Source organism: Lonchura striata, chromosome Z, assembly GCF_046129695.1.
Source record: "Lonchura striata isolate bLonStr1 chromosome Z, bLonStr1.mat, whole genome shotgun sequence".
In the NCBI taxonomy this organism is placed as follows: domain Eukaryota; kingdom Metazoa; phylum Chordata; class Aves; order Passeriformes; family Estrildidae; genus Lonchura; species Lonchura striata.
Genome location: NC_134642.1, coordinates 2,247,030 through 2,273,755, shown reverse-complemented (window position 1 = coordinate 2,273,755; position 26,726 = coordinate 2,247,030). Strand labels below are relative to the sequence as shown.

The 26,726-nt window shown below is 39.0% G+C and overlaps 1 protein-coding gene across 2 annotated transcripts in view; it reads right to left on the bottom strand.

The window, feature by feature from the left end:
* Positions 1 to 26,726, bottom strand: part of SMAD2 (SMAD family member 2) — a 48,929-nt gene that overhangs the window by 2,391 nt on the left and 19,812 nt on the right. The window contains exons 3-10 of one of the 2 annotated variants that reach the window (XM_021535532.2): positions 14,066 to 14,155; positions 12,761 to 12,954; positions 12,147 to 12,281; positions 9,086 to 9,160; positions 7,446 to 7,499; positions 6,164 to 6,376; positions 4,281 to 4,418; positions 3,980 to 4,124 (exon numbers count right to left, since the gene is read on the bottom strand). In XM_021535532.2, the coding sequence (XP_021391207.1) occupies positions 3,980 to 4,124; positions 4,281 to 4,418; positions 6,164 to 6,376; positions 7,446 to 7,499; positions 9,086 to 9,160; positions 12,147 to 12,281; positions 12,761 to 12,954; positions 14,066 to 14,155 (1,044 nt within the window). The remainder of the gene's footprint in view (positions 1 to 3,979; positions 4,125 to 4,280; positions 4,419 to 6,163; positions 6,377 to 7,445; positions 7,500 to 9,085; positions 9,161 to 12,146; positions 12,282 to 12,760; positions 12,955 to 14,065; positions 14,156 to 26,726) is intronic. The other variant, XM_021535533.2, reaches the window with a different exon arrangement.

Sequence of the window (26,726 nt, the reverse complement as noted above, 5' to 3'; positions counted from 1 at the left end):
TTATCACTAGTTGTACTTATAAAGTATGTAAGTACATCCCTGTGCAGAGGGGAGCCCATGTTGGACAGCCTGTCCTTGAAGGAGTGCACCCCATGGAAGTGTGATCCACATTGCAGCAGTTCATGGAGAGTTGTTGCCCATGGGATGGACTCACACTGGAGTTCATGTAAAACTGTCTCCCACATTGGGGCAGGGGAAGGACTTGACTTCTCTCCCTGAGCAGTGGCAAGAACAACACCTGAAAAACTGACAATGACGTGCATTCCTACCTCCTTTTGTAGCTGGGGGAGAAGGTAGAGCTGGCAAGGGGCAAAGGTGTTTTAGGTCTTATTTTATTATCTTGCCCTGGTTATGTTAGCAATAAATTAATTCCATTACTCTGATTCAAGCCTGTTTTCCCAAATGGTATTTGGCGAGGGTCTCTCCTGGTCTTTATCTCATGACCCTTTTGCTCTGTTTTCTCTCCCCAGCCCAGCTGTGGACAGGAGTGAGAGAGCTACTTTGGTGGCTGCCTGGAATCCAGTCGGAGTCAACCCACTGTGGCAGGTTCAGCTGCCATGAAATTCTGCATCACATGATTAAATATGTTTCCATACATATCTAGTAAATAGAGATAAAAATCTGTAACCATTACCATAACTGTTACTAAACTTTTTCCAGGAAAAAAAAAGTCCCAGAACTCCAAAGCACTTCACATATGTAAGACAAATCAATCATTACATGCTTGTCCACAAATACATGAAGACTATTTCTCCCTGGAGAATAATAACACAAGTATTTCCTTCAAGAGCCACACCAAGAGTCTTACTTCTAAAAAGAAATTCAGAAGTGAAGGCTGTCCAACTGATACAGTGTTCACACCACAAACAACTGTGTGCAGCTGTATCTCAACTTTTAAAGGGTCTGTACGCATAACTAGATTTGAATTTTGTAGACAAGTACTGAGAAATATGGGACAGAAACCCTCCCCTTGGCTCTGCAGTGTCAGCGTGACCAACAATGCTATGGTGATCATAAACTCTGGCTTTCTGGAGTAGACTACATCATAAATGTACAAGGAAATTGGTAGATGTTGTCAGAAACACTATATCAAAACATGGTGTGTGGTTATACTGTGCTACCTGATGGTATCTCAAAGGAACACCAAACTTTATCTCTGATTTCCTGTAATCTTATACTTCTACATGTGTTTTGCACTATAACACCCTCACACAAACAACTGAAGTAGAAATAATGTTTCCCTTGTCTTTTATACTAATTTGCCTATAATTTTCCACAATAGAAGTCCTTATTTAAACACCATATAGCAAATTTCAGTGAAGTTGAAGGACTGACAACCATAAAGGCTTCATTCTCTCTCCCATATACCTTTGTTTCACAGATCTGTTATTCAAATGTCTTCCTTCTCATCTCCAAAGTAAAGAAATCAGTATTGGACAAGCCTGAGAAATCCTATTTCACTGCACCCACTCTAGGCATGAGAGTTTTCCGTAACCAGACTGGCAAGACTATGGTTGCTAAGCCAGTTTTTCATAGTAATTCCAGCTATCCCAAGATTCAAAGGCAGCAGATTAGTCAGACACAAACCGAGCTCCTTCATTTTTACTGTCGGCACTGCAGTCCTTTGCTTTAAGGAAATCTGTTTATATAAACAGAGGAATTGAAAAGGCAGAAAGATTAAGATGGCGAAGATTGATTTCAAAAGTTTCACATTTTCTAGAAGACAGCAGCTGGGGTCTGTGCTCTTTCAGCACTCTACAAAACAGTTATCTTAGCCCCAAATTCTATGCCAGAACAAAGTGATACAACAGAAAAACAAATCTAAACCACAGGAAATATAGTTCCATTTACTCTTGAATCTTCTCCCAAAGAAGGAAGTTCATTATCCCACCACTGTCAACTCTCCTACAATGTGTTTCACAACACAATTCCTCAAAATTTTACAGCTGGTTCTCTTCAACAATCCTCCCTTTGCACCACACTGGTAAAAGCTGGTAAAATAGTGACAGTCACTAAGCAACCATCTTAAAGCTAAAGACTCAGCTTCTTCAGCCCAAAGATTTCCAGTTCAAAGATCACTAATTGCCTCTGCTGAACTTTCTTTAGAAGTTGATCCTGGGCCTGGATAGTTCCTGTGCTAACATGAACATTTGACTGGTGATCTGAACTTCTACCATCCCAATCAGTTTGGGTCAACAAGTAACAAAGCAAAAAGCTTTGTCAGGTATTGTGTCTACCAAGCCTATGAAACATTATCACCTTGCTGTACCTGCACATTTATGCACATATGCTTAAAATGCAACTAATGCTTTGCCTTTGCCTAAGCCTGTTCTATGAGAAATGTTTTTTTCACATAATAAACACAGATGTTTTAACAAGAGTGATGGGGTTTACAGTGTTTTCTGATCCATTTCAACAAGTCAGGCTACATTAATTTAAATTCAAGGTTGTGTCATTGGAGCCACCTCTTCTTGCTCTAATCCCAACTGCAGCATATTTGCAAGCTTTGTGTATCAATAATTTATTAGTATCATCTTAAAGAGAGGTGCAAAGAGATTAGTTCAGCATGAGTTAGAACCAGTTTTTGTGCTGTTTTGGCAGTGCTACCATTGCAGTTTTTTCAATCCTATGGTCTATAAACAGTTTAATGACCAACTACCAACATTTTCCCACTCAAAAGTAACTTTAACAAAAGCCTCCCCACAGTTTTAAACTAGCACTTACACTCACTTCAAGATGCCTCTATATAATCTGACTGATTAAGCCTTTCTTCTGCTCAGATTTGAATGTTGTATTTAATTATGCCTAAGTAATATATCCTCCTGCAGAGCCAAATCCAATAGCTCTTTAAACCTGAGCCAGATTGTTTCTTGGCTACTTCTTCCTAACAAAGAAGTACCAATTTATTCCATTACTCAAATTTCTCATTTCATCTCATTAGACTACTACAAAATTGGCTTCATCTAGCTGAGAAACCTCCCCCACATACTGACACTGCTACTACATGTATGTATTTCAAAAGCAGATAAAGGAATCAACACAAGTGGAGCCTACACACCAGTATTCAACTTCCGAAATTATACGGCTTTAAAAAAAATCATTATTGCATTAGGGTATTGACATGTCAGACTTCATTCTTTCAATGGACAGTTTCTAGAGAGTTTAAGAGATTAGTTTAAAACCACAGGTCTAGCTCTCCAAAGTAATAAAATCTTTAGAACTGCTAAGTTAGAAGTCAATTTCTTTTCTTCTTGAATTTCCATAGTGCATTAGAAACAGGCAATGTCCTCAACTACCACTTTTCATTTGTGCTAATAGAGAACACAATTGGAATCTCTTCAAAAGCAGATAGAACGCTATTTTTTTCCACTCAAATAACTGTTTTTAGAAGTTTTACTACATAAACACAGTCATCTTACTCCTGCAAAGCTTTTTCCACTGCAAGTTCCAAAATACTTGCCATCCCCTAGATGCATGCTCTCCAGCTATTTCATTCTGCAAGAGCCACTGCAAGTCTCTCTGTTGGGTACCACCAAGCCCATCCTGCAGCACAGCCTAAGGAACTCATGCTACATGCAGAACAGGGCAGAGACCTGAATGACTGGAATGACTGCAAGTCTAACACAGCAAATAATCTCACGGCACAAACTGTGGAAATTCAGGATGATGGTGTGGATTTCACCACAACACGCAAGCCAGAGGGACTGAGCAAGGGAACGGAACTTTGACGACATTCCTTGCTCAACAGTTGGCTTCAATGCAACACTAAAATGAGTTTATAAATGACTTTGTAAATTAGCAGTTCCATAGCTGAGGGTGGGGGGGAAAAGGAAAATATGGGTTCAATTTGCAGATAGCATATCCACAATAGCAGCAAGAAGTGTGTACGTATAGCTTTCAAGCCAGACAGAAATGGTGTACTAGTGAAAGAACAAAAACTATTAACTCTAAATTTAAGAGCAAAGGGTTTTTTCCTTACCTGTATTCAGCCCCCCATCCTTTAACAAAGCTCATTCTTATGGTACACATTCTAGTAAGTTGATAAACTGCTTCAAAGCCCTGATTCACAGACTGAGCCAGAAGAGCAGCAAATTCTTGGTTATTAAAGATTTTTAGATTGCATCCTATAAAGAATCAAAAAGGTACAGTCAGTGAATACAACTGCATTTGCTACAGAGAAGCCTGAATCTATGAAGAAATTACAAAAAAGGAAGGCAAGTGTCATCCAGTGAATACCTCCACTGGGTATTTTGACAAGAGACCTCTGGTAGGCTACTAACCTGGTGGAATTTTGCACACAGTTGCAGGATGCCAGCCGTATCTTTGATTACAGTTGGGGCTCTGAACGAAGATTGCGCTATCACTCAGGCACTCAGCAAAAACTTCCCCACCAATGTAATACAGGCGCACTCCCCTGCCTGTAGTGAAATCAAAAGGAGCTCTAGTTATGGTGTGATACAAACAGATTAGGGAACAAGGGAGTTTATTTTCCAGAGAAGGCCAAGGTCTTTCTTTACCACAGAAAAAGAAATCAATTATCTACACGACCTCATTGCTGTGCTGACAGTTGTAGCAGGAGCAGAACACAATTAAATTGCATTTTTCTCCCACAAATGCACAATATATGAAGGCAAAGCAGAATAATTTTTGGTCAAAAGTGAAAAAGCCTTTTCCAGCCATATAATGGGTTGTAACCAAATCCAAGCTTAGAAGTAGTGTTCATAAGAACAGAATTAAAACTTGTCCTAATATTAAAGCATTGTATGTGAAGCAGCACAGGTCATTATGGTCAAAAGAGAAAACACAAGATCACCACTGCAACACTCTCTGCTTACATGCACCCACACTATTTCACAACCCACTGCACACCCTTGTACTGCTTTAACAAAAACAATACGACTTCATTTAGCCTTATTACAAAAAAATATCTGTGAAAAAAAATCAGAATTTTCAACAACTTAATGTTATTTGTTCTGTCTCTCTGAGTGGAAAACAGATCTGCATGGTTTATTTCTAGCAGAAAGTAAATAATGTGCAATTGATCTCCCAGAGAGAACTATTTATAATTAACAGGTACTTTGGAGGCCATAGTTTCCATTCGCCTTTTTAGTTAAAACAATTTTTCAAACAAAATGTGAGCTCCCTCTATTAAAGAATAAGGACTCATGAGATTTTTGCTTTTTCTCATCATTGATCATTTTGACCAGTCAGCACAGGCACAGCCTGGGTTTCTGCACATCTAAAAATTTATTAGACAAGCATTTGGATTTGGCATTTGGACTTGGCATAAAAGGAGTCGGTTCTACAGAAGAGGCTGAAGTTTTACTGTAAGTAAAAATAACAATAACAACCAAAAAAATCTCGTAAATGTTGCTAATGAAAGTATCCAGGGGAAAAAAAAAAGAATGAAGGTAGTTTACTGAAGAATCCTAAGTCAAGTCACTGCATTGTGGAAAACAACATTCTTGACTAACCATTACAAAGAAAACTTTAATCATGTCAAAACAATGGGTTCTCAATAGCAGCTTTTCCCATTTCAGAAAACAATTCAGAATTTCATTCCATCAGTGTCCATTCTGCATTTTATAAATTACAATAAACTAAGCAACATAGGAATACTTTGTAATTAAAGCTTAAATTTCAGTTACAAGCAATTCTGAATATAAATGCTGCCTAGGGCAGAGTGGACCATTGAGGATGCTGGGAGCCATGAATCTGCCCCCGGGGTGCTTTGGTGCACCATCATTTTCCAGAAGGCAAGAACAGCAAGGTGAGCACAGGAGTGCCAGACACTAGAGTGGCTTTCTCCTGTGCTGCTCTGAGTGTGACAGCTGTGTCACTGCAGCTGCCACCAGCTACGGTGCTATGGAGGGAGGAAGGGCAGCTCCTTTCAACTCTAGCCATTGCTACATCACCTTCCAGTTCCAAGGGGCTTCAGCAGCAGAAGCTGCTATGTTTCTCCCTAATTTCAGAAGCATCTGTGTCTTTCCACTTCTGTTCTCAGCCAGATGAGACCAAACTATCCTTGACAAGCCCTGAGAGATACGGCTGATGGCTGGCTGCACAAGGATGAAAGGAATCCAACACACATCCTACCTGCATCATTCCAGATAATTTAACTAACAAAATTAAATTAAATAGTTAAAAGATCAGAGATCTTTACCTATATGTCGCCTTGTCATTTCCACTGTAGCATTTCTGTTTACATTGGAAAGCAGACCTAGACAAAATCGCTCTGAATTTGATGGATCTGTAAAGCCATCTACAGTCAGGGAAGGCTGAGACGCATGGAAGGTTTCTCCCACTCTTTGATTCAATTCATAATATGCTATTGAACACCAAAACGCAGGCTCCGAGTAAGTAACTGGTTGCAAGTCTAAAAAAAAATTTCAAAAACCAAGCTTAACACAGATTTTAAGGCTGAAAGTAGATCAATGTACCCTGCTATATGTCTCTTCCAGAAAAGGCAGCAGTAGCCTCTTCAAACTACTCAAACTATATTTTGCTTGCTGTCCTTTTTACCTACTTCAGTAAATAGAATGGAATTCAATCTTCCACACAAGAGAAGGAGGAGGGGAAGAAGGGATGATCTAATCTGACCACAGCTCATTTAGTTCAGTACTTGCATTTTGCTCAGCAAAATGATTTAGCTAATGGTGCTCTGAGCGCCAGACGCTGAGACATTCCTGTTGCCTTTTCTGTAGCTTGCTAACATTTTGGCAGCATTAAAGAAAAGATTAAACTATCAAACACTGAACAACAAAAAGGAAAGAAAAAATATGTTCTTTTGTATTACACTGTCTCTAGATAAAGGTAGTTCTAAGCTGCTTTATTGTCCCATACTAGAGAATCTTCCCTGTGTATCTTCAGGTTATTTTCTTCACTGCTTCCCTTTTTTACCTACCCTAATTACTTACTCAGCATTCTGCATTTTCCTGTCACATCCTGTCACCATTCCTTAAACAAACCCACAGCAATCTGATCTTCCTGCGGCACTTACACAAACACACAACTGTAGCACTGGATCAAAGCAGGTGGGCTACTAATGTGGGAGCAACACTGTCCTGTGGTTACAGGTGAAACAGTACATGAGAAGAGCAGCAGAATACACACACAAGGGAGACAGCAAGTCTGGGCAGCATTATGGAGAGGCAAACATCCTTTTAAACTAATCATTTGATAAATGCTATTCCTGCATACACAAAGATATCACTCCTTCTCTTTGCTACAACTCCTTCTCTAGCTCAACAGGTACAGAAACAGAGTAATTGTTAACAAGTGATTAACCCAGCCCCATTATGTTTAACATCAGGAAGCCAACACAACAGTGACCTCCATAATATAGCTCCTAATTTCTTACAGCACATTTTCACTTTTAAAGTAATTACATATATAATGAAGAGTCACTGCACATGGAAAAATAATTGTAAGTATTTCCAACTTACCCAGGCTATGATTAACTGGAGAGAGAGTACTAGGAGACAGTTCTGCTGGAGATCCTGTTGAAACAAGACAGACAAGTTTCAGAGCAAATATTTTTTGCTATTTCAAATCATGAGGCATAACCATTATCTATCTCAGGTTTACACCGAAGTTTTTCAGAGTAAGAAACTTCAATTGTCTGGAATATCAGACATTTACTCTGAATTAGAATTCAATTTTCCAGACTTCTGGGTACCCACCCCTCCTTGTAAAGGCTCAATTAACTTAGCATTGTATCTGGCAGAACTCTGCTGCTTCGTGCACACTCTCAACGCTATTTATGCACTTCTCCAGTAAGAAGGCAGTGACTTCCCAAATTCAGTAAAAAAAACGGGGAAGAAAGTGTGGATGAGACAAACAAGACATTGCCTCTCTGTTCTCAAAGGAAAAGATTTATCTTGGAAAAGACCTTCCAGTATCTGAAGGCAGCCTTCAAGAAAGTTGGAAAGGGATTGTTTACAAGTGCAGGTAATGACAGGACAAGAGAGAGAGACTTCAAACTGAAAGAGGAAATATTTAGATTAGATATTGGGAAAAAAAAATTCTATGCTGAGGACGGTGAGGCCCTGGCACAGGTTTCCCAGAGAAGCTGTGGCTTCCCCGTACCTTGAAGTGTCCAAGGCCAGGCTGGACAGGGCTGGGAGCAACATGGGGTAGTGGAAGGTGTCCCTGGTGGAAAGAGACGGTCTCTAAGGCCCCTTTTATCCCAAATCATTCTATGATTTATGACTCTATGATCGCCAGAAAAGAGCAAGTCAGATTTCCTCATTTGAGGAAATAATTCTTTCCCAGAAGGAGGCATTTAAACACCCATAATAACATGAACTCTCCAACACAATTTGCACACAAGGTGGCAAAATACAGAAAGGCTTTCACAGAAACATTCCTACAGTGACTGCTGATGTCAGGCTGTTTTAATTAAGGTATTTATTGTCACACAGTGGGAAAATATTGCAGCTCTTACAGAAACTGGAGCAGCTGATCCCAACTTACTGAAAATGGTTGCTAACATTAGCTAACCAAGCTCACTCAAGCCTGCCAACACACAGCAGGAGGTTCTTACCCAGCACGTTAACTGTGCTTTGTCCAAGTCTAAGGTCAACCACATTATCGAGAAACCCTTACATAAAAATGGCACAAATGCTGTTACTTTTGCCACAGAACCTTCCACACAAGAATTAATTTGAAACATGGCACAAGTGGTAAGTTTGTCTGAATTTGAGACAGGTTCTCAGAACATAGATTGTCTGTACCTTGTTTAGGCCAACAGACATTGTGCTTCAATTAACCTGTTTGCCGGGGAATGGTTGAAACCAATTAGCTGTTAAAATCTATTTTAAGGGTTTCTGGTGAAGTCCTAATTAGACCTGTATGCTTCTGTTACAGAACAAACATACTTAATATGTCACAGAATGTTTTAGAAGCATTTCCCTGGCAAAAAATTGTTTGGTTCATTAAAGACTAAAAGTGGTATTTTAGGCATAAAACACCAGGTTTTACAGAGGAAAACTGTCACCATCTTTTGGGCTGAATTAATGCTCCTATGCAGAGGGATCACAGCTACTAATACAAAGCCTTGAAAGTGACGAAAAAGAAATGTTACCTGTATCCATGCTTTGGTTCAGCTGCTGGTCACTTGTTTCTCCATCTTCACTGATATATCCTGGAGGAGGTGTTTCTTATTAAAAAAAAAAAAAAAAGAAAAATCCACCAGTTTGTAAAATGACTAGGCAAACTTCTATAAGATCTAAGTCTTGTGCATTTTGTAATGACATCTTCATAAGCTCTTGTTACACCTACCTGAACACTGAATCTGAATGTCATTTTACTGTCCCCTTTTCCTTCAAGTAGGACTTCAAACAGGTTACCTGCCTTATTGGTATGTAAAATGTATCTTCTTTTGTATGTCAGTCAGTTGCTGAAATATGTTATATAAATACCAGAATCCTTGTTCCATTTAAGACAAAATGCTGTCACTACAATGAGTAACAATTTTGCAATTTGATCAACAGCTTTCATGTTTAGTAGAATTACAAATGAAGAAAACCATCTGGTGATTTCCACAAAAAAATAATGAGAGCTGTCTTTATGTAGGGTAACCATCAGATCAGATAACCCACCCACACCTTACTGAAGTTGTTTAAGATTTAAAGGTTGTTTTTCAGTTCAGTCCCCAAATATGTACTTCTTCCATACACAACAGCTGTTTTGACTCATTTATAACTACATTAACTTAGAACACTGCACAAGTTGTATTATTACTACTAATACTTCTAAGCTCTATTAACATTATCATCTACTCTTTTAACTAGCTTTCTCTAAAGACAGAATTTCACAGACCAAAGTAAATTCAGTACCAACTTTGAAGCATTCTGATGCCAGAAACTGTGTTTAATTCCTCAGAAATATTTTGAAAACCCAGGAGAGTATGCATGTTCATCTCCATTCAAACTGTTCTTCATAATCCAGATAATGAAGTTAACCAACTGCCTTTCAGGAAATATGTTTCTTTGAACTGGGCAAATGTCTTTTCCTACATATTACAGGCACAACCTATGTTTCTTTAGTTAAAGTCTTTGAAGCTAACTATCTTTACAATCACCTTAGAATTGTCTCTGAAACTTCTAGGGGTTAAACACCTATAATTACATTATTACCAAACAGCAGAAATTTAAAGATAGAGCCTTTTTGCTTAAGAAATAAAATAAAATTATAACAAGCATCATGTTTGATATATACTGCAATATTGTGAGATCAGAAGGAAACCAGTGAGAGGAAAATAGATTAAGTCAGTTGATTAAATTAAAATGAACTGAGAGAATTTTATCTTTGATTCATGTCGTGTGCTAAATATAGCCATGACAGAATTCAAGTGAGAATTTAAAAGGACAATTAAAGGAAATCTTCATTAGTAAGAAATATGATAACAAAAATCATATCCATTTTGATGATTTTTACAGCAGTCATTGTGATACAGGGGACTCCACCCTTCTCCTAATCATTAGCTATTGCTTAAGCCCATAGCTGTGGCAAAAGGTCAATACACATTTCCAATTCAACCCATGACTCCTGTTTCCAGTTGCTAATCTAGGCTCTTTGGCATAGATTATTTTCCATGTCTAGTCTCTGCCCAAACAGAGAAGATTTAGTCTACCTAGTACTATTAACAGTTTAAGGTCAGAGGTTGAGCACCACACAGCTGGAAATGAACACTCAGGTGGGGCACCAAAAGTTTCTAGTAGAGCTTGAGTGCTGCCAGAAGTGTGGATGATGCAGCTCAGCCCATCCAGAACAACCCGAACTGGAACATGCAGCTCCCAAAGGCCACCCTGCACCTTCATTACCACCAAGCTATCTTACAGATCAAGTACTGAGACAGGTCTGGGGTACAAAGCTACCAGCCTGCCCTACTGCTGAAGAAAACGGTTCCCTGAAGAAGGCTGTAAAGGCACACAAGGCTTATCAGAACCCAGCCAAGCATTCTAGATTAAGTCAGCAAGGAAACAAAGTAAGAAACCACGATATGAGCACAGGAGGAGGGTGTCACTGACAAAGACAAGGAGGTGTGGTTACCTGCATAAACATTTGAGGATCATGTGAGTTCCTACAATCACCTTGAGCAAACTTCCTGCAAATAACTAGTTTAACTTATTTCCATAGCACTGGATTTGCAGCAAGTGGCTTTCCAGTAAGCTGTTTGCAGATCTTACCAGAAGCCCTCAGTTTGAGTTAAAAAACTATCTGCAAGTACACCAGTTTCTAGCACCTTGAATTGTTCTATAAAGGTAGAAACAGATGTGGCCAAAATTAAACAGAAAGGTGAAATTGATTGTTTAATGTCTTGGATAGATTTAAAGGAAACACAAGCAACATTCTGCTTAAGACCTGTATGAACAACTTGTACATTGCCCATATTTGAGTTCTGGGCAGTTATCTCATTCTTTCAGAGATTCCAGATGTGAATTTTCAGCTTATTCATAACATGAACAAATTAAACATTTATGAGCAAACTTCAGCTTTACTTGGTTTTACACTCCAAGCGACTTCCTGAAGAGATAGGAAACAGGAAGTTGGGGCAGGAAGAAAAGGGTCATTGATTTTATGTTTCAATGAGGATAACAGGGTTTCAGTGTGGCAGATTAGGACTGTTGTTTGTTTTGGGGTGGAAAAAGGAGAAAACAGAGGGAGGAGAAATTCTTTAACAGTTCAATATTGTGAAGTGAACTACAGATCAAGACACTTGTAAAGTCATCACTTTGCAACTTGAAAGTTTTCCCCACATATCACACGGGATGAGATTGAGCATCACTTTATTACTCAATCTCAAATGCACAACATTTGGCAACCCCTGCATGTTTGTAAAAGAAGCATAAAGCAGAAGGTGAAGATCTACTTTGGACTTATTAGCATTCTGAATCTCAAACAAGCTACTGAAACCAAGTCAGGTATTGTGAAATGATAGCAATATGGTTTCATGCAGGATCATGTTCTGCAAATAACAGTGTTTAGGTATTTCCACTGGAATTAATACACTAAATCAACTAAAGCTAATTTAGTGTTGCTTATTTTAAATAATTTGATCACTTACAAGGATTAAATGACCATCTTTGTTCCAGTGGCACAATGTCAGAACATGCTGTCTACAGCGGGAGTTAAGAAAATACCTGGTATGTAATTGCTCTGTGGTTCAATCCCAGCTGGAAAGTTAGTGTTCTCAGGAATGGAATGGGTATAGTCATCCAGAGGCGGCAGCTCCGTTAGAATCTCAGTGTGCCGCGGCACAAGCACGGGAGGCAAGACTGGAAAGGCAAAATTCAAAAATCACTGGTAATGAAAATACACAATTTTATAAGCTAAAAGGAAAACAATAAATCTAAAAACATCTACGAGTTTCTTCAGACATTTTGAAATCTTCTGAAACTCAGCACTGCTAATAATACATTTGCACAGCTAGTTATTGGAAGAAATGGGATTCCTGAGGTGCCTTAAATAAGACTATTCCACATTAGCAAAGGTAAATCAACTTTTTTGTCCTATCCAGTCTGAATTGCACCTGGCCAGCTGGAAATTGCTAGCAGTCCTGGAGGTGTTTATAAACACATTTGTAAAGATTTTTCAGTAACTTTACTATTAAAAACTTTCAGGGATATGATCTCAAAAAGAATATTGTACTTCTACCAAGAGAGGACACCACCCTTCCCTTGTTTTTCATTTGAAACATTATGCTGAACAAACACAAATGGATTCTACCACAGGAAGTCAGAAGAAGTTCTCCTACCTGGTGTCTCCACTCTCTGGTAGTGGTAAGGGTTTACACATACTTCATCCTTTTTAAGATTAAAAGCATATTCACAGTTTTCAATTGCCTTAAGTTCATGGTGGCTGTGAAGGTCTGGCCAGCGCCACAGGCGGCAGTAAATGACATGAGGCAATCCCTTGCGGTGAGACACCTGCAGACGGCCATCAAGAGATCTGCAGGGGAAAGATGTGGAGAAGAGTTGATCACTCCAGCAACAGAATACACACATGGGTAGCTCATTCTCAGAATTCAGTGCATTGACTCTGCTAGTGACATCTATACTCTAATTAAAAGGCTTCAAATGCATTGAAAATGATTGTATCAAGCAATGTCAAACTCATTTTTGAGCTGCTCAAATTATTGCCAGTGAATTTAGAGTTCATTAAAAGCCCCTTACATCCAACCAAGTATTTAGAATGATTGCTTCATATACTTTTTTTTTAAATGCAGAAGACAGTTAAAAATAAAATCACACACTTAATGGTCCCTTCCACTTCTAAAGGTACCTCAAGGCTTTGCTGTGGCACGGATGCTTTATGGTTTTAAGCATAAGAACTCCCACAGGACTGCAAATAAGCCTATAAGCAGTCAGCTGCCCAAGTGATCCACATGGCAGTATAACTGCAATGCAAAACACATGAATGCACATCTTGTAAGGGCTGTACAGTTTATCTTCTTCATCTGCCTTGCTACCAGCTGAAAATGTTTTGCTAGTTTTAAGACAGACTGCATATGCTTACACAAATGCAGATGTTTATGATTGTTATGGGATGGGAGACAAACCTCAATACACAAATCAAGTAATGTGACATGAAAAAATAAAGACCCTATTTAGAATTTGCCCACCATTAAGTACTGAAGAATTTACAAACAATTCTTTAGTAGCTTGTATCTGAGCCAATTAGCAAGATTTAATTCAAAGCTTGTGGCATACAAAGCAGTTTAAACACTTTGTAAGATTAGGTCTATAGAATTAAGTTTTCCAATTTTGTTAATAAAAATACCAAATCACATTAGAGCTTGCATTTAACAAGTCTTCCCATTCTTTCAATAGCACTGGCATGAGAAAGGAGTAACAGTAGAATTAAGAATTTCATTGGTCAAAACATCAGCTGTGAACACACTGGTATCTACATTGGCAAAGAAATACTTCAAAATGCTATATCATGAGAGGCCTAGGAATCATTTTAGTCTATTTTACAGCTAAAGCATCCCATTACAGACCCTCCAAAGCCAATCCCTCCCACAAGATTTTTATGATGCGAGAGAGGGCAGAATATTCACCTGGTTTGTTCAGAGAAGCTGTAAAGGCCTGCTGTATCCCACTGATCTATCGTGTTTGGTGTACTCAGTCCCCAAATTTCAGAGCAAGTGCTGTGCATAAATTGAAAACAAAAACAAAAAATTGATATGAATATGGAACATGGTTATTCAAAACACCATGATGTCAAACATGGAAAAATGTACAGAATACTTCCTTTCACATAGAAGATAGAGCACTGTTAGAGCACTGGCATAGACTGACATCTCATGCTATATTTTCTATATGAAGGAGGCTATCAAAATGGAACAAGTGATTCAAGGTAAATGATAAATGTTTTTAAAGGTGAACAAGTTCTTGTTTTTTAAGTAATTAATACAGTTGCAATGTTCCTTAAAACAGGCAAAACTTCCTCAGCCTAGTTCTTTACAAAATTCAATTTTAAAAGGTAGTTTCTGGGTTGGGATTTTTTTTTTTTTTTTTGTTTTTGTTTGTTTCTAAACATAAACTGCCCCAAGACTTCCAACAAAGGCCATGTGCATCCAAAACTGAAATTCACAATCTAAAGTTCAAGTATCACCACTTCAGCATTAAACTCAATTTCCACGCACACAGTAATTTCTTGCTATTCTGAAAAACAGAAATTCAAACTCTGAAGAAAAACACATTATAGCTGATATTTAGCTGTTTTCTGTAATCTTTGATTAAACAGCTAAATATTCTTTCACACAGTATGCGAAACAGAATGTTTTACACTGTAGTACCTTAAGATTCAACTATCACATAACAACTTTCATTGCTAAATCAAGTAGGAGAAAAGGAGAGACAACTCAGCCTTGACCAAACTGGTTCAAGGAGCAGATCACAATGGGAAAGATAAAGGAACATTCAGTCATAGACACAAACTAAAGCAGAGGCAAATTTAAATAAAGCAAGAAAACAGCATACGATTGTAAACAGGCACCAGACTTTCAGGAGCATAAACAAAGATCAGCTCTATAACATACTTGCTCAGTGACCACTGAAAACAGATAGTTTATTTTATATAAGTAACATACAACTAAACCTCTCACTTCAGAAATTAATAGAATTTGTTTCACAAGCAACTTGAATCTCTGCTTCCTAATTATGCAGCCTGAAGCCTGGCTGGCTGCTGTATTACCTTTAAAATTAACAGCCTCCAAAAAGTTGCAACAGGAAGAATCCAAAATCACCAAACTTTTAAATGTAAGCGTTGTAACTGAAATTTAAATTATCAAGTTTAGCCAATACACTCAAGTTTGGACTGAATGCTTAAGAAAAGAAATGTGAGGATGGTGCTTTTATTTATTCTCATTACACAGGGAAAATTCATTAGTGTTACAAAACAAAAGAGCAGACAGCACGTCACTGGACTTGAGACCACTTTCAGGGCTGACAACCACCTCCGTTCCACAGCAACTTTTAATAAAACCTTAAGTGTTGGCAACTGGTGAAGGCAATAATGAGCCTTGCTTCCTTCTTGCCTCTACCATAAATATCTCATTTCTGATACCATCCCAGTGAGGCTGAAATGTGCATGCCGGTGAGAAGCCACCCAAACCAATAAACTGGCTATCTGACCAGAGAACAAACATGGCTGAAAATACATGTTTTGAATTACTTCTCAGTCAGGTCATGTCTCTTCACTGTAGTTCATATGAGCAGTACAAAGAAGGAGAGTGTAACTGTAGGTGGCAACAGCCTGCTTTTATCACTAATAAATACATTAAATAAAATAAGGCTTTCTGGTATATTACTGATTATAAGTACAAGTAAAATCTTGTCCTAGATGAGTTTGACTAGTAGAGAGCAACAGAGAGCCAGAAATGAAGGGTCATTCTCTGGCACAGATCCAGCTCTTCAGAAAAGCCAACCATCCTGAACAAGTTGCATCCAGGTCGGACTAAAGCAGCATCACAGCTCTCCCGACCAAGTGGACAAAGAGGGATCCTGCCCATGGCTGCATCAGGAGGACTTGCAGCCTCTCTTCCACATTCCTAAGATGCAGTCAGAACTGGGGGCCGCCAGAAGCTTTGCAAGGATTGAAGTAGTTGCCCTGAAGACACATGGACACCAGGGAGCATCCCTGCACTGTACTGTGTCCTTAAATATACACCACTGCTGCTGCTAAGACAGATCATCTTTACATGCAATTAGAAGAACAATCAGCAGGCACAAAGCCTGCTGCATATTAATTGACACAGTGAGCTCTGACAGCTCACTACCTTTGAGCACTGGATCCTTCATACAAAGCAGTGCTCCAAAACTGTGGAGCTGTCACACAGATTACACGTTCCCAAAATTGTGGGGTGCATCGCCGGAATGAAGCTCAAAGCACCATGAGGGGAGGACAGGCCAAGAGGCAAAGAAAAGTGATCAGTCAGAGCAGCAAAACTGCTCCAAAGTCACTGGTTTACATGACATGCTATCCTCTGGGATGGATATCTGCTTAGAGATGGAATTAGTATTAGTGTTTACTGTTTCATCGACACCAGGACTATAATTAAACTCCAATAATGCACAATCAAACAAAGAAGAAAGAGCCTGCAGGAAATCATTCCATATGATCAATGAAGTCAGCTCAACAAAGCTTTACTGTTTGCTGAAAGAAACAGCTAAAGAAATAAAGAGGCTTCTCTACTTCCTACTGACATAAAAGATCCATTGCCTACAAGGTACAAGACCATCCCCTCACCACTTCACCCAGGCACTAAACCAAGACTTAAAATTCACACACACGCACACCAGATCAAAACTAAATTCCTCACAACCCTAAAAACTGTATTTCATACACAGTACTTCCATTAAAGGCTACAGTATGTTCATTCATACATAAGCCATGTCCTGACAGAGGGCAGGCACGTCTACTCATCCCTGAAAGGTGGTGCTGGAAAGATGACTGAATTCTAAAAGATGTTTTAGCCACCAGTAAAACCATCTGAAAATAAGGCAGGAGGTACAGATTTTTAATAGTGCAGAATTACTGCCACAAAATAAACAGGAATCACTTACTCCTAAATCTACCTTTCTGAAGCATCCAAAACCTTGTGTGATGCAAAGAGTCCTTTCCATGCCTTAGTCCATAAAGGTTTCAGGAGAATCAAGTACGAACATCTGTACTCATAAATCAAGCCACATCTGGAAATATTCCCAGGTCCTGGAACACGATCATGTATGCCAGAAAGCAGCTAGGACATCCCCCAGCACCAGGCTGTGCCAATTATTGTTCTCCCACACAATTCCCAGGTTTGTGAGCCACACAACATCGGGACCCAGTCACACTGCACAATTCAGATGCAGCTCCCCTGCTCTGCTAGCTAAGGGTTGAAGAGAATGGACAAGGCAGTCCTGAGCCAGTTGGACAGAGCCTGGGAATGTTCCCAGGCGCGTTTAATTTATTAGGAGGGAGGCAGCCAGACATATCACCATTTCACCTTCAGTAAGCGCTCGAGCTGAAGCCAGGAAGCACACTTCAGGCTTTGTATTTTACCAAACAAGGGGGTTTGGTTTTGAACTCGCTGTACACTGTATCACTGGTAAGCATCATTTTCAAAATATAATTTGGCTCCTGTGTCACTGTACCTAAATCTTTCCTGTGCAGACAGTGTTTAAATATACCCTAAATACAAGTTCAAAGCTAATGTACTTCCTCTCTCCTGGACACTTTCATTCCAAAGAGCATTTTCACTGCTGCTCTCAAACCAATTTGTTGACAGAAACAATCAACAATACAAAAGCTAGTTTTTTATCTTTTCAACACTTTTCAACAGTAGCTCCCAATAGCAAATCACCATGTTTTGTGGCCTTTAGCACTCCATGCTTGAATAGAAGATTGCCACTTTTGCAGTTCCCACAAGTAAGTGAATTTATGATAACAGACTCCAGGGATACAAAGCACCAATTCGGCTCAGCTTCCCAGGTGATGTGGAGGTCTAACAAGAGAAAACTATTTCGTAGAGAAAATAGTTTTCAAATAATATTTGCAAAGAATAAGAACTGCTCTTTGAGACCCAGGTACTTTTAGGGAAACCAAATCTAGCAGGTATGTGGCTAAACTGCTACACACTAAACCTGGGACAACTGGGGTTTGGGGCTCTTCAGAACTGACCAGAGGACTTATCTGGTAAAGAATGGATCAGGCAAGTTTATACATGGTGGAAACAAAGCTACTTCTGTCAGAATCCTTCCTTGAATGGAAAGGGTTGCAAGAGCTGGCATTTCAACTTGACTTTTATCTGCTTATAAGGAGCATCATATCTCATATGATAGTGTGCAATTCTGGCAAGAAGAATCTTTAATGTGGCTATCAGCACACAACAGTACACAGTATGCCTTCACTTCTTCCATGTCATCATTTCCTTTAACAGGAAAATCTGAGCTCCTAGAAACCTATACTCGGGGCAAGAAATTACCTACACAGCAATGAGCTCTAGCAAGGCTTCACAATTTTCACACAAAATGCCAAAAATTGTCTGTCTTTCTTAAGTAAGACAGAAAACACTGATAGGCACACAAGAAAAATGTGGACACAAGACAACTCCAATTATTGAAGACAATCTGCAAGTATTTGTATTGCCTTATCTATATGGCACAGATGATGTTCCTCAGTCATTATTTCACTACCTTAGTGGAATAACAGATAAGTCTAAGTCTACTACAAAAATTGGACTATCAAATCCTGGTAGAAATACAAATAAATTATTGATCTGCCCACTACAAATTAACATAGAAAACAGTTTGTGCTACACTCATGAGTAAGCAAAAAAAAGTTTTATTGTAGTGTACTTCAACCAGAGAAACAATGTCCCTATCAAAAATCAATAACAACAAAACCTACATGAATGAAATAGTTTAAAGAAATGCACTATACTGATCTTCATGAGTCCAAAAATACACGTGGACCTCATATCAGCTAGAATACACTGCCCAAAACCAAGTTCTTATATTTGATATGTTTAGGTGGTAAAGGACTGCAGGAGAACACCAAACAGGATAAGATGACCTTTGACAGCACAGCCTCACCTCAGTGAATATAGAAAGACATTTGCATCTTGGCTTGTGGCAGTAGTAACTGTAACTAGAAACATCAGCAGCTGGAGATGTATATACACAGATCAATCCACAATCCCCTCACTCATGTCCAGATGCCAACTATTAAAGCCTACTGGTACTCAGCATAGGCTGCTTAATTAGGATCAGTTTCTCAATGCAGTTAAAAGCCAGATGTACTGATCTGCAGATCCAAGCAAGTATGTGCAAGTATTGACCAGATATTCATGGCCACAGCATCAACAAGCTCAGGTCTACATATAGCACTGCACATCCTCCAGGACATCCCTGCACCTTCTCCAAGAGCACTTACAAAGTACGAGACACAAAAAGGGATAAAGGTGATAGATCTTGTCAACAATATTCATTTTTACAGAGATATTGTTTACTTGAGGCTGTAACCAAAAAACATGAAACCAGCAGAGTTTTAATCATATCTTGCATGTGATAGTTTTGGTGTGCACCAAAACTATCACACGGTTGGGCTGACCTAGGTATATTACAGGTTTTTGCTACTATGAAGTTATTACCAATTATTACTGAGAAACAGAATGAACAAATAACTACCATACCACTATTTACAGTGTTAGCAACTCTGTGTGCTCAAGGTACTTTTTGTACTAAATTAAGCACTTGCAACAAGTACAACATCAGATTAAAGCAGGCAGAACCACTTCAAAGATATTTACATATTAAGTACCAAAAACTCTATAGAGAAGTGGTAAAATAGTGTCAGAATTCATATATAACTGTAGTTACACATTTTTTCTTCAAAGTCTTGCAAGGTGGAACAGCTCTAAAGGAGCTGAAAGGCACTGAGTTCAGCTGGCAGCCTCCTCTTTACCTGAAGTGGTAGCACTAGAAATATGACAAATAAAACCTGAAATGCAAATAGCACTGTGCTAGTCAAAGCCCACATTATACAGAAAACATTAAGAAATAGTCTTGGACATTTAATTTGCTTATTTGTGAAGTATTACACTGAGCCCCTAATATCCTTCCTGAATCTTTCACATCTTTCAGAATCTGCAGCCACTAACAAGTCTGCCGAGTTCATCTTCAAGGCAATCTTCTCCATTTGCCTTTCTCCTGCATCTTATAATCATGAGTCTTTCTCCCACTGAATCTAATTTGTCTGCCCGGACATTTTCTGAGGCATTTGTAGTGCTGGAGCTGTGGCTGAAATGAAAAATAATTTCAGCAATCTCTGACAGTACTACATTTATCCCTTTTAAAATGGGAGATGAGAATCAATTTTCCAATTCTAGAATTCTCATGCAAAGTCTTCCTTACAGAAGTGAGCCTGATGTTGGCTTTCACTGTTTTCACACAAAGACTAAACAAGAAAAATTACAACAACAAAAATGATCAGATTTTTCACTTGAATTAGAGAAGTTACTTGTACAAGCACACAGGCACCTTTATACCTGCCTAACATTTACTAGGCTTACAACTTTGACTCTTATTTTGCCAAGTAGGCAAAAAAGAGGCAGAAAATTTGCTTCAAGAGCTACACCAAGCTATCCAAATTAGAGTTAGAGCAGTAAGAAATGGCCATCAGACTTATGGAATCCCATTTTCTCACAACAAATGGGCAATGCCAGTGCTCTAGCATTGCTCATGGCTGCTTCTGTAAAATTTACCTAACAAAACAGGTTGAAGTCTGCAAACTCCAGATTTGTACTTCGTATACAAGATCTGGGCCTTTGTTTTTAAAGAAATAAATCAATCTTGCTATGTAATGTCTTAGATCCAAGACTTCAGAGCAATGTAGTGAACAGGAAACCAAAGCAGGAGAACCACAATACTGACTTGGCCTCCAATTTATCACTCTTGTGGCTACACTGAAGCTGCATTCCTGAGGGTACAGTACCCATTACACGTCACTGATTCTACCTTTGAGAAATGGACCAGTGAATTGATGTATGGAAGAACAGAATCCTTCCTCTCATACCAGTTACATTCTTCCTGACACAATCGAGATTCAAGAACAGCTAAGAAGATATACCAAACCTTTGCAGTTAGCTGAGAAATGGTCTCAAAGTCTCCAGTAAAAGGAAAGACTGAAATGCTTAGGTGTAATAGAAATTAAACTAAATCAGCAATTAAAAACATTCACTAGCTTACATACATACATAGGCACTTGAGTATTGTACTCAAGCACAGACAGCTCCTACCAAACCTGCCTGATCATGGTTTCCTTAATTCTCTGTTTCAAATGAAAATATGTGTAGCTGCTTTTACATTCTGATTTGATAGTCCTTTCTGTATACTGACAATTAGCACTTTTCCCTATTACAGCCTGAAATGCCTACAAACCAGAGAGGAGCAATGCTAACTGTATTACCTGTCTCTCCAAGTAGCACCTTAGCTAGCTGCATTGCCAAGTGCCTGAACAAACACACTCTAAAATGCAGTCTGGTTGACCTAAATGCCTCAACTACTGAAATGCATGTTGCTTACGTTTCTTTTCCCCATGCTGGGGGTGACAGGGGAAAGGTTACTTGCACTATGCTGACTTAGGAAACACTAAAACAATCTGCAATAAGGACACGAATGCTGAGTTCCTTTCATGACGTATCTACCATACTCCTCCTTCAAATTATTTTGCATGCCTGCAGAACTGATCAATGTTTTTGCTTGCATCTCCAGCATTCCATATTACAGTGACATAATGTCATCTGCTCCCTTACATGCACAGAACCAGGCACACATATTCATCAAATGGAATGACTCAAAGCTACAGCAGCTCATTCCTGCTTGTCAATGACATCAAGTTATAGAGGTCCTGATCTCATTATTTTGCAACAGAAAATGCAAAGATTCAATAATTCAGTATGAAATAATGATTTCTCTTCCAATTATCTGCCAGAGGGATAACCAAGTAAGTTAACAAATGACAAATAAAATTCACAGGTATGAATTCCTTTTGAAAATTATCTATACTGCTTCGTGGTAGTGCTTGGCCTTTAGAGGAGCTGGACAAAAGTTCTTCTATGGAGATGATTCTGTGAGAGAAGCTGGGGTAGAAAAGCAGACCCCTAGAAAAGTTCTGTTAAAGGGCTGTACTAGCAACCAGAGTAAATTATTATCTACATGTATTTACACATAACTATAGGTGGATAGTTTAGGTAGTTATAGGTAGTTTTCCACCAGAATCTTCCATTCTTCAAAGGAGAAACAGAGCCTGGCAAGCCTAGGAAAAGGATACCAAGTAATGTCTTACAATGCCCTGGACTGAATCTTCTTGCAGCACCAAAAGCACAGATTTCTCTCTTAGCACAAACTCAGCAAAACAATAGTAAAAGTGTGTGCTGGGCACTGATCATCTACAACTAGGAGTGCTTTCACAAGTGTCTCTAACCCCTTAGATTTACTTATTTAAGCAACTGGCCTTAATATAGTTACTAATTTTTTTTTTTTATTGCTTTTCCCCCTTCCCCAGAATCCAAAAGCAGACTTTTATGCTTCAAGCAGAAGACACAGATTACTTGCTGAAAACTGAGCCACTACCTTATCTCCCTCCCTCCCCCTACCCCACAGGCACGTTCAAGACACACTACATGTAGCCAAGAAAGATGTATTTATGTATGTGCATATTTAGTGAATATAAATCAGGAACCATTACACAACCTCTCATCTTTCAGAATGCTTTTACGAATAAAGTTTACATAGAACTTTATAAAGTATATTCAAAACCATTACATCAAATACAAAATGCAGCATCTGAACCAAGGAAAATGACTTAATAACCTTCCTTATAAATAGATGTATGCTAAAAAAATTAACACATCAAAATAGCCAGAAAAGCAGGAGGCACAGGATGCAATTAACCTCTCTGACACTGTGGGAAAAGAAAAAAAGTCATTGAATAACTCCCATTTACTTCAGATTAAAACTTCAAGGATGTCCACAGGGGACATGAAAGTGGAACGTGATGTACAAAAGATATGTTAGAGCCCAGCATTTGAGCTGCCCAGGGCTGGTTCCAGGGCCCGTAGCTAGTTTTCTCTAGTAATGCTGAGTGCCAGGCCAACAAGTGATCTTGATTAACAGTATATGCTTCTGTTGCCTTTTCTAAAGGAACACTTCTTCCTGGTCACATGTGCAACAAACTGCCTACACAGGCAAAAATACAGATATAAGGCTCTTCAAAGCACTTTATTATCCTCCCTTCTTCCAAATCCTGACATGCTACCCCAGTGCTGTCAGACAGAAAAAAACAGTCAACAATAATCAGTGCCACCTTTATTTTTCTCTCAATGCTAGGAGATCCTGGAAGGATAGCACCTCAAAGTTCAAGAGCAATTTTCCTAGGATACTATGGAAACCAAGCTGAAGGAAAATATTCCTTTCTTTTCTCATTGTCCATATGGTCTGTTCAGACACAGATCTGATCAGTGAGTTTCTACTCTCTGCTCAAAGGCAGGTGGGGAGTAGAGCCTAAAACTTCTAAATGAGAAGGTCAAGCAACACAGAGGTGGTGTCAGGACTGAGAAATAAAAGGCATGCAGTGAGGCTCAGCCTCCTTCAAGACTCAGTAGGGAGCTGGCCACGAGTCTTATGCTCAAAGACCAAAGGTGTGGAGCTTCCAAAAGCAGCCCACGGAAATCATGAGCTAACAGCTTTGCTGGGAAACTTGCCCTGCAGTTCATTCCCTGTTCCCAACCAAACACCACAGCTTTCAGCAGCTCTGCATCTTACAAACAATGAGGAAGTCTAACTGGAGATGAGAAGAACCTAAGCATGGAAAAACTGTCCTAGTCACGTTTCAAAACAGCCAAGACCAATCACTCCTAGATGCCCTGTATCTAGCGAAGATGACAAGTGTACAAGTGCATCCACAATGGCAGCTCTCTAAAGACTAACCAAGGGATGGAAGGAACCCAACAAAAAAAAAAAAAAAACAAACCAAAACAAATTAAAAAAACCAACCAACCAAACAAAAAAAAACACTCAAAAAAAAACCCCCAAAAAAACCCCAAAAAATAAAAAAAAACAACCAACCCCCCCCCCCCAAAAAAAAAAAATCCCACACAACAAAACCAACAATAAAGAAAAACCTATTGCCATGTGAACTCACTGAGGATGTGGATGTGGATGTCTATGCTTTAAAATGGCATTCTTGAAATGGTAACTTGGAATTCTTACACTGCTTTCCTTTGTTACACTATTGTTACACTATATGTAACCAGTAAAGGTTTTCTAACTGCTTCAGTTTCACATCTTTAGAAACCTAAACTACTCTATGATAACATCAGACAGTGGGTTAAGATGACACGCAGTGTATTTTCACAGGTTAATGCTGCATCATTCTTTACAGACCTGAAAATCAGAAATATCCAAGGACAAAGTACCTGTATATGAAGACCTATCCATCACAATATCGGCTGATATATCCAAACAAATTGGTTTGTTAATAGCAGCCAAATTGCACAGAAGATCATACTTCCAACAGACATTAAAAAAATTACCCTTATCTCAAATTCTCTAACCAGTGTTAAGTCACAGTAAGTGCTGTGAAAGCTTTCCCCACAAGCTAGCAGGTACAACTACCAAGCAAGGGCCAAGTCAAGTAATTTTTCTCAAGGAGTCCACCATTCTCCAAGTGGGTGAGTGGCTGGTGCTACCATCTGCGTGGGCTGTTTTGCAACTGATATACAGCTGAAAAAACATGAGATGTTTTGATCAACCTTCCTGATCTACTGTGTATTTGGGGTAGTGGGGAGATTAGCCCTTCAAGTTAATTGTCCACAGTGCTCAAAAAGTATGTTACCTTGGCAAAAAGATTACTCTTGGAACAACAGTTACAGGACCTTTAAATATCTCATTTCAAACTGAACTTTCCTCTGGACAGCCCTTATGAATTACACACCCAACTCAAGAAACTCAAGAAGAAAAGCAGAGGTTAAATGCTATTAAATGCTCAATGCAGGGAGGCCACTACAATCCCTGCTGCAGCCCAAGCCATGTACACCTGGCAGAAAACTGGTGAAGCAGAGAATACACTGACCTTGATCCATATCCAAAACAGCAGACTGTCTTTTTGAAAACATAAAGAAATACCAATTATTACATAGCTGAATTATAAGTGTTTCCTACAAGGAATTTCACATGAAGTTGAAGTTTGAGCCTTAGAGAAAGCTTCTCCAAGCAACATACTCAGGCTGAGAAATGAATGGTACTTGTGACATCACTTTTTGGCAAAAAAAAAAAATACAAAATTATGTCTGACAATACCCTCACCAACACTGACAATGCCCATATTTCATGATGAAAATAAAGAAAACTCACAACTAGCAAGGAAGCCATAAAAAGCCTTTTAGAGTTGCATTGTTCAAATAGAATAAAGCAGTATCTTATTTTTAAAATGCACATTCCATGTTTGTTTAGATATTATATTACTTTATATGCTTTTTGTAAGACAAAAATCAAGAAGGGAATAGTCAAGGTGCCTAGCTAGAAGCCTCTAGTCTCCTCTGGCCTAGAAGAGAATATGGGACCCTACAGCATATACTGTCATCAGAAAATTGAAATATGCAGGAGACACCTCTAGAATAAGAACCACAGTTACTTCCTGAGCTTTGCTGACTAGAGCTTAGGCAGAAAGGATGTGCTAAGACCTTGGCCAAGTCCTGAAGTCTTCGACATCTTGCTCATGATCCACACCCACAACATGCATCTCAAGACTGTGCCCACAAGTCCTCTTGCCTCACATCCAATTGCTTAACAGGTAAAGCACTTTCCCAGGACATCCAACAGTTTCTTTTCCTCACTCCACCCACCAGAAGTCAGCCCTGCCTGATCTACCACCACCTGTCCTTTGCTGAGGGTGCAGTTGCCCTGCTCTCCCTCTCTGTCCTATGGCAACCAAAAAGATGAGTTTCAAAGGCTTAAGGAAAACCAACATTTAAGTTAACAAATACATGGATTTTGCTGGAAGGAAAGCTGCTTAGATCCTTCTTGGAATGTCTGTGGTTGTTGGCCAAAACATTGAGGGGTTCCCAGAGGATTAACAAATACATCAGCACTCAACTCCAGTAAAAATGTCTTTGCATCAGCAAACAGAATTACAGAATTTTTTTAAATGACTGCCATTAATGCAGCTTGATCTAGGTAGAGCTCTTCTGTTTCCCTCCTATATTCATCTAATTGAGACATACAGTGGACAGCAAGTTTTGGGCACTAAATGTATTTAGACAAGGCATCAATCTGCAAGACAGGTACATGGGACAAACAGAACATTCAAAATTAGAATGCAAAAGAACTAAAAAAGCATTTTTGTTAGTGGTTTTTGTGGAATTCATGTGCATGGACACATGTGAATTCCCTTCCCTGGTATGGCTGTTCAGTTTATATTCAAGTTCTCCCCACTGTAGCAGAAATGGATATTTATGACATAAAAAGAGTAAAGAATTATCAATGAACTTGGGTGACTGGAGGCTGTGCTGCTGCAGGTCATGCAAACACTGCAAGGTTCAGAAGCCACTCCTGAAAAATGCAGTTGGAGACCATGAGAGGAACATTTGAGCAGTCCATTAGAGACAAGGCTTTTTCAGCCAAACACCTGAGTCAAAAACCATTTCAAAACACAACTTTCTGTGTCACAAAGCT